Genomic DNA, 11,923 nt, shown 5'->3' on the forward strand with positions numbered 1-11,923 from the left:
CACCTGAACCAACTCACCACACTAAACTCAAGTGAGCTACGAAGAAAGTTAACATCCTGCCTTAAAAATGTAAATGTGCAAATGTATGAAAAATAAAATGAATTTAACAAACATAAGTTAGCAGTGCATGAGCAATACGATCAACTGATACGATTAGGTTACATCAGATCAAATAATTTTGTAGGCTAGGTGGCGGTATTGTGTAATAGGCTATCCACCATAAAGGCCAGATCCTGCACCCATTCCGGCCATTTAAATTGCTACTGGTCTGCCTTTTTTCTCCAAGAACTGTCCAATTTCCTCTCGTAGTTCAAAGAAACGCTTGAGTACGGCACCTCGGCTTAACCACCGTACTACAGCGTGGTATGGTAAGCCAGACAGAATGCCATTATCACTAAGAAAACAGTCAAACTGACGGTGAGTCAGACCTCGCGACCTGATTAAATTTACAGTTTGCACAACCACACTTTAATATGATCCAAGTTTAGTGTTTTACAACACAACACTTCCTGGTGCAAAATACAATAAAATGCCCAAACATCTTGTCCTCCGTTTGCATTCTGCACTTTGTCTCTGAATTTTGTCGCAACGCCTGCTTTTCTCCCGACAATGTAGCCAAACTGACAGCACAGGACCAGTCAACTCCAAACTTTTTTTGGGTTTTTTGGCTGCGCCTAGCGGCTGAATTGAGCATTTCGGTTATTTTTTTGAAAATTCATAACTCCTCACAGGAATGGGCTAGAGATTTTTTATTTATTTTTTGACATCGTCAGAAATGTATTCTCTACAAGTCTGGGCCGGATTAAACCATCTAGCGGGCGCATCCGGCAGCGGGCCGTATGTTTGACACCCCTGCTCTAGTCTCAACAGCACGTCTTCTTTCTCCACACACATCTCAGTTCTAAACACACCCCCTCTCACTTTATCTCCCCATCCCTGCGCACGGGGCTGTCTTAAAGGAGCTGCACCATTTTACAACAATAGGTTAAAGGCTATCCCAAACATCTACATTTTCATATTTAAATGTTTTGTCAAGTGTAAGCATGTCATAGAAAATAGCCTAAGCCACACTTCGGTCATTTTTGGCACTAGATATCTGTTTGAATTGAATGGGGTAACTGGTGTTACCCCAGTGTCTATAAATGGCCTATCTTAAACTACCGTGATCAATTTAAGTTCCTGCAACAGTGATCAATTTGTGCCCGCCTTGTAATGTAAATGTAATGCCCGTCCATGAATTGGTGTCTACCACCTGGTCTGAACGCAATGCTCTAATACGCGTTACGCTTTGAAAGTTCAACGCTCAGGCTCAGCTGCCACCTTTCCGCTGCCGAACCATATAAAACTATAAATCTGCCGCTGCCCTCTGGCCAGTGTCATCGCCACCTAAAGCTTTTAACTGTTTTCTGTTTGTTATTTTTTATATATTTGATAACTGCTTAATTTATTACGATTTTAATTTAGAATCTACTTTATATTATTTTATTTTTTATTTTTAGATCACTTTGGTCAACTGCTTTTTAAATGTGCTTTATAAATAAATTGACACTAACATTAACCTCAATCATTTTTTTTCTTTTGTTTGTTTTTTATGTTCATTAATATTATTACAAGGGTCATCTGTTGTTATCTTTGAGTTTTTAAGTTTGTTATTTTCCTTACTTAGCCTATTAATATTTTTAATTATTATTATTATTATTATTATTATTATTAATATTATTTAATTATTTTTATGTAAAGCACTAAAGCACTGGTGCAATGCTGTTGCTTTTAAATGTGCTATAAAATAAATTGACTTGACTTGACTTCAAATATTTTAACAATGGAGCTTGGCTTAGTTCTAGAATCTTTGCAACCTAGTGCTAAAACTCTTACTGGTTTTGATGTCATAATAGTGAATGCTACAAATTTCTGGTGACATCATAGTGACTATGGCAACCTTTTATAATAGATGTCAAAAGCTCAACAAGCCTTCATTTTACCTTGGACAACTGAAGAGTGCAGGTCAGTAGGGAAATCTGTGATTGGCCAATTGTCACCGGACAGTGTGTCCAGATAAAGCCATTCTCACCCAATGTATCTCTTCAACAGAATTGTGTTACAGATACGAACCATATCAGAGTAATCCAGAGTGGACACGAGGAGCTTGGAGATGACGGAGGGAGGAGGGGCGGAGGCTGGGCGTGTGGACCGTCTCCTGATGGTGGCCGGGTCAACGGCATACATGATCCCACAGGAGCGTCGCCTCAGGGGCTACATGATAAATGGCTTCTACACAAGCCTGGACAGGTGGGTATGACACCTGGGCAGGTGTTCATCAAACAGATTTTATTGATTTATCTTATAATTTCTTTGTTTTATTTTATTCTTTAATTTTATTTGTTAAAGAACAATATTCAACTTGGTGCATTGTAGGACCCAGGAGAGAAGACCAAACCTGAGCCTGACTATGAGGCCACGGCTCCCTGACAGGAGCGAGCTGGAGAAGGACATGAGGGAGCTGGACAGGAAGCTGGAGGAGAGCGACTGGAGGTTGGAGGAGCTGCGCCAGATGACGGTGGTTCAGGAGAGACTGGTCGCAGAGAGGAGAGAGCAGGAGGAGAGGGAGAGGGAGAGAGCCGTGCAGGAGAGAGTGAGGAGTTTGAGCACACTCAGGGAAATGTATCACCTCATGCTGACCATCGGTCCAGACCCAGCGTCCTATGAGACGGTACCACTGAGAGAGTAAGTTAGCCATGTGGCTCTTTACTGTTTAATACTGTACCTTTAATATACTTTACAGCTCATCATTTGGGACTTCAGAAAAATCCTATAGGAATATGCTGGGTTTAAATACAGTTGACCTTTTAGCAGTGTCTGATTGTTTATCATTATATTCAAACAAGGTGTGTAAGGATGCTCGGGAGGGACACATGTACAGTAGTAGCATAAAAAGCAGCATTGTTTTCACATGAGTACACAATATGTGAATTACAGTTGAACTGACTTCATGTCAAAATCCAGAAATGATACGAGGCTCTTAATTTTTCAGGCCTTCCAAGAACCCCATGGTCCAGCAACTACAGGCTCAGTGTAGGAGGGACCAGGAAAGATGGAGGGAACTGGACAGAGGGCGGATGGAGCGCAGTATGAGGATGATTGGATGGTTGGACGAAGAACTGAGACACTTGCAACAGCGAATTCCGCAGAGACGTGTTCCGGAGAGGTCAAGCCTACCTGATCATCTCGAAACTCAGCTCCGTGCCCAGGAGAGAGTTCGGCTGCAGGAGGCGCAGAGAGTGAGGGAGGAGTTGGTCAGGAGGGAGAGGGAGCAGTCAAGCCAAGCTGATAATCTTGAAGCTCAGCTCCGTGCCCAGGAGAGAGTTCGGCTACAGGAGGCGCAGAGAGTGAGGGAGGAGTTGGTCAGGAGGGAGAGGGAGCAGTCAAGCCAAGCTGATAATCTTGAAGCTCAGCTCCGTGACCAGCAGAGAGTTCGGCTGCAGGAGGAGGCACAGAGAGTGAGGGAGGAGTTGGTCAGGAGGGAGAGGGAGCAGTCCGAGGAGGAGAACAGGACCAAAGAGGTTGATCATCTCAAGCAGAAACAAAGGTTTGAAAAAGTGGATGAACTCCAGGGAGAGAAGGAGGACATGAGAGAGATGGAGATGAAGAGAGAGGTGGCAGCCGAGGAGGAGAGAGAGTTGGAGGAGTTGAGACAGAGTGAGAGAGAGGAGTTGAGGCAGAGAGAGAGAGAGGAGTTGAGGAGGGTTGCTGAGAACATCACCTGGACATCCAGCGATGAGAAGGAGGACTCTGACTCAGATGATGTCTGGATGGACGAGGAGGAGGAGGAGGTCATTCTAGCAGCCAGGAAGAAACAGCAGGAGGAGAGAGAGAAGATGCAGGCTGAACTGAACAAAAAGGAGGATGGAAAGAGAGAGGTGGAGATGGCCACCCTGAGTGAGCCAGAGAAAGAGGGAGAGGAAAATCTCCAGGATGAGAGCAAGGAAGTGAGAGAGGAAGAGATTAAGAGAGAGATGGCAGTCAAGCAGGAGAAAGAGAGAGAGGAGTTGAGACAGAGAGAGAAAGAAGAGTTGAGGAGGGCTGCCGAGAATATCACCTGGACGTCCAGTGATGAGAAGGAGTACGACAACAGCGAAAGCGACACTGACTCGGATGATGTCTGGATGGACGAGGAGGAGAAGGAGGTCATTCTAGCAGCCAGGAAGAAACAGAGGGAGGAGAGAGAAAAGATGCAGGCTGAACTGAACAAAAAGGAGGATGGAAAGAGAGAGGTGGCAACCCTGAGTGAAGAAATGGAGAAAGATGAAGCGGAAAAACTCCAGGAAGAGAGCAATGGAGTAAGAAAGGAAGAGATGGAGGTAGAGATGGCAACCAAGCAGGAGAGAGAGAAGATGCAGGCTCACCTGGACAAAGACGAGAACGAAGGAAAGAGAAATGTGGTGGAAGTGGTGAAGCTGGGGGGGGCATCTGAGATGTGGGTCTGGATGTCCAGTGATGAGGAGGATGGCAACAGCGAAAGTGAGATGGCCTTTGACCATCACTGGACTAAACTGTCAGCCAACAATAAAGAGGAGGAGATGGAAGAAGAGAGAAAGAAAGATGAGGAAATGGAGAGACTGAGAGAAGAGGTAAAAAGGAAAGAGATGGAGGTGAAGAAAGAGGAGGAAAGGATGAGAGACATGGAGATGGAAAGACTGAAAGAGGAGGAGAGAAAGATGAGAGAGATTGAGGAGAAAGCAAGAGAGGATGAGAGAAGGAAAAAAGAGATTGAGGAGAAGGAAAAAGAGGAGAGGAGGAAGAAAGAGATTGAGGAGAAAGCGAGAGAGGAGGAGAAAAGGAAGAGAGAGATTGAGGAGAAGGTGAGAGAGGAGGAGAGAAGGAAGAGAGAGATTGAAGAGAAGATGAGAGAGGAAGAGAGAAAGAAGAGACAGATTGAGAAAGCAAGAGAGGAGGAGACAAAGAAGAGAGAGATTGAGGAGAAGGAAGAGGATGGAAAGAGAGAGGTGGAGATGGCCACCCTGAGTGAGCCAGAGAAAGAGGGAGAGGAAAATCTCCAGGAAGAGAGTGAGGAAGTGAGAAAGGAAGAGATGAAGAGAGAGATGGCAGTCAAGCAGGAGAAAGAGAGAGAGGAGTTGAGACAGAGAGAGAGAGAGGAGTTGAGACAGAGAGAGAAAGAAGAGTTGAGGAGGGCTGCCGAGAATATCACCTGGACGTCCAGTGATGAGAAGGAGTACGACAACAGCGAAAGCGACACTGACTCGGATGATGTCTGGATGGACGAGGAGGAGAAGGAGGTCATTCTAGCAGCCAGGAAGAAACAGCAGGAGGAGAGAGAGAAGATGCAGGCTGAACTAAACAAAAAGGAGGATGGAAAGAGAGAGGTGGAGATGGCCACCCTGAGTGAGCCAGAGAAAGAGGGAGAGGAAAATCTCCAGGAAGAGAGTGAGGAAGTGAGAAAGGAAGAGATGAAGAGAACGATGGCAGTCAAGCAGGAGAGCGAGAGAGAGGAGTTGAGACAGAAAGAAAGAGAGGAGTTGAGGAGGGCTGCCGAGAATATCACCTGGACGTCCAGTGATGAGAAGGAGTACGACAACAGCGAAAGCGACACTGACTCGGATGATGTCTGGATGGACGAGGAGGAGAAGGAGGTCATTCTAGCAGCCAGGAAGAAACAGAGGGAGGAGAAAGAAAAGATGCAGGCTGAACTGAACAAAAAGGAGGATGGAAAGAGAGAGGTGGCAACCCTGAGTGAAGAAATGGAGAAAGATGAAGCGGAAAAACTCCAGGAAGAGAGCAATGGAGTAAGAAAGGAAGAGATGGAGGTAGAGATGGCAACCAAGCAGGAGAGAGAGAAGATGCAGGCTCACCTGGACAAAGACGAGAACGAAGGAAAGAGAAATGTGGTGGAAGTGGTGAAGCTGGGGGGGGCATCTGAGATGTGGGTCTGGATGTCCAGTGATGAGGAGGATGGCAACAGCGAAAGTGAGATGGCCTTTGACCATCTCTGGACTAAACTGTCAGCCAACAATAAAGAGGAGGAGGTGGAAGAAGAGAGAAAGAAAGATGAAGAAATTGAGAGACTGAGAGAAGAGGTAAAAAGGAAAGAGATGGAGGTGAAGAAAGAGGAGGAGAGGATGAGAGAGATGGAGATGGAAAGACTGAAAGAGGAGGAGAGAAAGATGAGAGAGATTGAGGAGAAAGCAAGAGAGCAGGAGAAAACAAAGAAACAGATTCAGGAGAAAGCAAGAAAGGAGGAGAGGAGGAAGAGAGAGATTGAGGAAAAGGAAAAAGAGGAGAGGAAGAAGAAAGAGATTGAGGAGAAAGCGAGAGAGGAGGAGAGAAGGAAGAGAGAGATTGAAGAGAAGATGAGAGAGGAAGAGAAAAAGAGGAGAGAGATTGAGAAAGCAAGAGAGGAGGAGACAAAGAAGAGAGAGATTGAGGAGAAGGAAAAAGAGGAGAGGAGGAAGAAAGAGATTGAGGAGAAAGCGAGAGAGGAGGAGAGAAAGAAGAAACAGATTGAGGAGAAAGCAAGAGAGGAGGACAGAAAGAAGAGAGACATTGAGGAGAAGGAAAAAGAGGAGAGAAGGAAGAAAGAGATTGAGGAAAAGGAAAAAGAGGAGAGGAGGAAGAAAGAGATTGAGGAGAAGGTGAGAGAGGAGGAGAGAAGGAAGAGAGAGATTGAGGAAAAGGAAAAAGAGGAGAGGAGGAAGAAAGAGATTGAAGAAAAGATGAGAGAGGAGGAGAGAAAGAAGAAACAGATTGAGGAGAAAGCAAGAGAGGAGGAGAGAAGGACAAAAGAGATTGAGGAGAAGGACAAAGAGGAGAGGAGGAAGAAAGAGATTGAGGAGAAAGTGAGAGAGGAGAAGAGAAAGAAGAAACAGATTGAGGAGAAAGCAAGAGAGGAGGACAAAAAGAAGAGAGACATTGAGGAGAAGGAAAAAGAGGAGAGGAAAAGAGAGATTGAAGAGAAAGCAAGAGAGGAGGAGAGGAGGAAGAGAGAGATTGAGGAGGAGGAAAAAGAAGAGAGAAGGAAGAAAAAGATTGAGGAGAAGGTGAGAGAGGAGGAGAAAAAGAAGCGAGAGAAGGCACAGATGCAGGCTCACCTGGACAAAGACGAGGACGAAGGAAAGAGAAATGTGGTGGAAGTGGTGAAGCTGAGGGGGGCATCTGAGATGTGGGTCTGGATGTCCAGTGGTGAGGAGGATGGCAACAGCGACAGTGAGATGGCCTTTGACCATCACTGGACTAAACTGACAGCCAACAATAAAGAGGAGGAGGTGGAAGAAGAGAAAAAGAAAGATGAGGAAATGGAGAGACTGAGAGAAGAGGTAAAAAGGAAAGAGATGGAGGTGAAGAAAGAGGAGGAGAGGATGAGAGAGATGGAGATGGAAAGACTGAAAGAGGAGGAGAGAAAGATGAGAGAGATTGAGGAGAAAGCAAGAGAGGAGGAGAGAAGGAAAAAAGAGATTGAGGAGAAGGAAAAAGAGGAGAGGAGGAAGAAAGAGATTGAGGAGAAAGCGAGAGAGGAGGAGAGAAAGAAGAAACAGATTGAGGAGAAAGCAAGAGAGGAGGACAGAAAGAAGAGAGACATTGAGGAGAAGGAAAAAGAGGAGAGAAGGAAGAAAGAGATTGAGGAAAAGGAAAAAGAGGAGAGGAGGAAGAAAGAGATTGAAGAAAAGATGAGAGAGGAGGAGAGAAAGAAGAAACAGATTGAGGAGAAAGCAAGAGAGGAGAAGAGAAGGAAAAAAGAGATTGAGGAGAAGGAAAAAGAGGAGAGAAGGAAAAGAAAGATGGAAGAGAAAGCGAGAGAGGAGGAGAGGAGGAAGAGAGAGATTGAGGAGGAGGAAAAAGAAGAGAGAAGGAAGAAAGAGATTGAGGAGAAGGTGAGAGAGGAGGAGAAAAAGAAGCGAGAGAAGGCACAGATGCAGGCTCACCTGGACAAAGACGAGGACGAAGGAAAGAGAAATGTGGTGGAAGTGGTGAAGCTGGGGGGGGCATCTGAGATGTGGGTCTGGATGTCCAGTGGTGAGGAGGATGGCAACAGCGACAGTGAGATGGCCTTTGACCATCTCTGGACTAAACTGACAGCCAACAATAAAGAGGAGGAGATGGAAGAAGAGAGAAAGAAAGATGAGGAAATGGAGAGATTGAGAGAAGAGGTAAATAGGAAAGAGATGGAAATGAAGAAAGAGGAGAGAAAGAATAGAGAAACTGAAGAGATGATGAGAGAGCAGGAGAGAAAGAAGAAACAGATTCAGGAGAAAGCAACAGAGGAGGAGAGAAGGAAGAGAGAGATTGAGAAGGAAAAAGAGGAGAGGAAGAAGAAAGAGATTGAGGAGAAAGAAAAAGAGGAGAAGAGGAAGAAAAAGATTGAAGAGAAGGTAAGAGAGGAGACAAATACAAACAATAACAGGTCAATAGACACAACACACTATAGAAAGAAGAGAGAGATTGAAAAGAAGATGAGAGAGGAAGAAAAGGAGAGAGAGATGGAAGAGAAGGCGAGACAGGTGGAAAAGGAGAGAGAGATGGCACATATGCAAAAGGTGGTGGATGTGAAGCTGAGGGGGGCTGAGACCATCACCTCGATGTCCAGTGCTGAGGAGTACGTCGACAGCGAAAGTGAGATGGACTCTGACGATCTCTGGATGGATGAGAAGGAGGCTAAACTGTCAGCCAAGAAGAAAGAGGAGGAGAGGAGGAGAGAGATGGAGATGGAAAAGCTGAAAGAGGAGGAGAGAAAGAAGAGAGAGATGGAAGAGAAGGCGAGACAGGTGGAAAAGGAGCAAGAGAGGGCACAGATGCGAAAGGTGGCAGAGGAGATGACGCGGAGGTGGAACGCCCTCCCTCCTGACTCAGACTCTGAAGACGGTGACACCAACTCCGAGGAGGAGAAGGAGAAGAAGCAGGAGGAGCCGCCAATCATCGAGGAGGAGAAGCAGAAGAAGAAAAGCAAACCTGCCAAACTCGTCAAGTGGATTAAGAAGAGCCTGGGCTTCGGGAAGAACAAGGGGAAAGAGGTGTGTGTGTGTGTGTGTGTGTGTGTGTGTGTGTGTGTGTGTGTGTGTGTGTGTGTGTGTGTGTGTGTGTGTGTGTGTGTGTGTGTGTGAGATGATGCTGCAGTAACTACACTTATATTAATACTTATATCTGTTTTCATCTTGTCTACAGTGACCTGTCCATCCAAGGAGACAATGGAATGGCTTACCCACTGGCCCAGCCTTGTGAGACCATCACATATTTCCTGTCTTTAAACACACACACGCATACACACACACACACACACACACACACACACACACACACACACACACACACACACAGAGATTTAAAGGCAATTTATTCTTACCAATAAACTTATTTCAAATATTAAAGTACATGTTTAATCATTGGACATTGAAATGTATGAGTCACTCAGCAGATGATAAACATACATGGCATGCAAAGAAAGTATTCAGTGCCCAGAATTCCTACGACCAGGGGAGTGTGTGTGTGTGTGTGTGTGTGTGTGTGTGTGTGTACGAATCCTGGTTTTAGTGATAGGGTAATGTATAGCCGTTAGATTAATGGGTCTTCAGGCTGGCACAAGGATGAGAACTCCTCCAACTGGCTTTCATTAGGTCATACCTACCATCAAAGGTACCTTTATATGGCTCTGGGTCATACACAATCACACTTCAGTATGTGTGTGTGTGTGCCTGTTACTGTGTGTGTGTGTGTGTGTGCGTATGTGTGCGTGCCTGTCCTTGTGTGTGTGTTTGTGTGTGTGTGTGTGCCTGTGTGTGTGTATGTGCAGTGCTTAAAGTGGGATTTGCCATGGGAAAACATGACTCACCGTGGGACAACATGTTGAGTATCGTGGTGTAGAAATAATAGAATAGTGGCGTGGAAATAGAAGAATTGGTAGCATGTCTGTGTAGCTCTGTGGCTATTTTCACATCCAGTCAAAATGGCTCCCATATTGATTTGTACCAGGGACGTCACTAGACTTAGAACTGCACTGTGGCATAAGTCCCCCTACGGGGGTCTGGGGGCATGCTCCCCTGTAAGAAATGTTTGTATATTTTAATGTTTAAATGCATCAACCTGGTGCACTTTGAAAAAGAATTCAGAGGTTGGACTTGCTTATTTTTTATCTATGGATGGAAATATTAGTGCTGTAGCCTACATTTTGCACTTCAGAATTTGAACCATGTACACACATGTGGAATAGTTATGATTATACTGCAATAAGCTCACAACTACAAAGCATATTTGCTGAGTTTCACAGTTCAGAAATGATCAAAATAGTGTATATTTCAGCACTCCATGAAAGTCTTGTTTCTTTTGGTTGCATTTGTTGTCATACAGTTTAAATTGTGGAATTTGAAAATTACAGTACTTAGCCTTCGACTTTAACTCCACTCCAACATCCACTTGCTCTGGCTAGAACAGCAACTGTAAACACAGAGGCTTTATCTGCATGCACAGATGCACTCAAATCAGACAGGAGAACCGTGAGAACATAACGTCGGGGATGGGACAAGAGGGGGGATAACGCGTGTTTGTGAAGGCGGGAAAAGGGGGGTGATATTACGTTTTGATTTGTTGAACACCGTGATCCTGAAGAAGAGATAGGATGCAATTTGACGGTGTACTGAAAAATTAACTGATCTTTTTTTTAAAACAATATCATTACTCTATATTGTTGGTATGAATCAATCTATTTATTAATTTATGAGGTGGCGTAACTGCATTCCAGACTGCTACGGCCCACTTTAACCCCTGTGTGTGTGTGTGTGTGTACTTGTGCTTCCATTACTCAAAGAAGCTTGATTGAAAAGTGCCCACTTCCTACTTAAAGAGTGTTGCTCCTGAATCAAACTTTTGTGGAACAGAATAACACCCAGCCTCCACAGAGACCCAAGTAAGGTCACACGGTATCGACTTTTCACATGGAGACGCGGGGAGAGGGCAGTCACTGTGGACATAACCACAGACCTCCGCATTCCACTGCTGAGGACGTAGACGCTTCAGAATCAGTCATTCCACTAAAATACCCAGTAGTCTATGTCTCGTCTCTGTCTCTGTCTCGGTGTTAAATTGCATGATGGGAGCCGAGACGATTAATCGATAATAAAACACCCCTGACAGACTGCTGCATTCTCTACTATAACGTGCGACTGAGAACATCGGCCTGACAGGTATCGACACGACGACTCGAAGGCCGTGCTGTGTGTGTCAGGTGTCTTATTACATGCGGGTCAAATCCCCAAAGCTCAACCTCACCGGTCAGGAAAATGAATCGCATAAATAATGCAGCACCTGTCAGGCAGCGGATCCAGAACGGACTCGCGCCAGAGCTGGACCAGATGAGGTTCAGAGGCGATCCTGCTGCTTCTCCTTCATCCCCTGGGCTCCTCTGCTCTCCTCTCGTTCCCACACGGCCTCCTTAACGAGCGCGTGGCAGCCCGTAGCGAGACGGCGCAGACGAGACGCCTCAGCCTTGCCCCGCCTGTCCTCCCCAGGCTGGAGACGGCAGACAGAGCGGGCCCTCCGTGGCTAATGGTGTTTTAATGAGCCCATTGTCTAGCTCAGTCAATACAAATTCACTTACCGGCTGGCTAATAAATACCCTGGTGATATCCCCACTGTATGCCCCCACCCCCCCCCGCCCTCCGCAGGGAGCCGCCGGGGTGTGGAGACTGACTGTTGTCACGGTTCGCCTGACGGGCGATTAAGAGCCTCACGGAGTCGGAGGGTAACAGGGAGACATATTGTTCAGCTAATGGATCATTATGCAAGATGATATAGAAGAGAAGATTCCATTTAAATTAGGAGTTTCGTTTTGTAAGAGTGTTTATTTAGAAGAGTGTAGCAACACATTACAGGAAGAGCTTGTTTTTTCTTTTTTTTTCGTAATGATTTTATTGCCACTGCCTGA

At 45.5% G+C, this 11,923-nt stretch overlaps 1 protein-coding gene across 1 annotated transcript; it reads left to right on the forward strand.

Moving 5' to 3' along the window:
- The first annotated feature begins 2,152 nt into the window (after positions 1–2,152).
- Positions 2,153–11,720, forward strand: LOC143112630 (uncharacterized). Its single transcript, XM_076274910.1, has 12 exons — positions 2,153–2,289; positions 2,416–2,532; positions 3,032–3,586; positions 3,773–3,986; positions 4,119–5,012; positions 5,064–5,179; positions 5,283–5,294; positions 5,666–5,735; positions 6,042–7,916; positions 8,103–8,531; positions 8,658–9,020; positions 11,664–11,720. Exons 1-12 carry the CDS (start codon positions 2,153–2,155, stop codon positions 11,718–11,720), a joined length of 4,839 nt encoding a protein of 1,612 aa, XP_076131025.1.
- Positions 11,721–11,923: the final 203 nt, after the last annotated feature.

Source organism: Alosa pseudoharengus, unplaced genomic scaffold (assembly GCF_046254945.1).
Source record: "Alosa pseudoharengus isolate Yale_2024_CS ecotype anadromous, Long Island Sound unplaced genomic scaffold, YU_APseudo_1.1 YU_APseudo_1.1_scf_8, whole genome shotgun sequence".
Lineage (NCBI taxonomy): Eukaryota > Metazoa > Chordata > Actinopteri > Clupeiformes > Clupeidae > Alosa > Alosa pseudoharengus.

Bases quoted from the DNA above. Each gene is read 5' to 3' on its own strand.
- LOC143112630 (XM_076274910.1), top strand. From the start codon at position 2,153: ATGACGGAGGGAGGAGGGGCGGAGGCTGGGCGTGTGGACCGTCTCCTG. The intron at 5,013-5,063 runs GCCACCCTGAGT...CTCCAGGAAGAG, and splicing joins GAAAGAGAGAGGTGGAGATG to AGTGAGGAAGTGAGAAAGGA. The intron at 9,021-11,663 runs GTGTGTGTGTGT...CGCCCTCCGCAG, and splicing joins GGAAGAACAAGGGGAAAGAG to GGAGCCGCCGGGGTGTGGAG.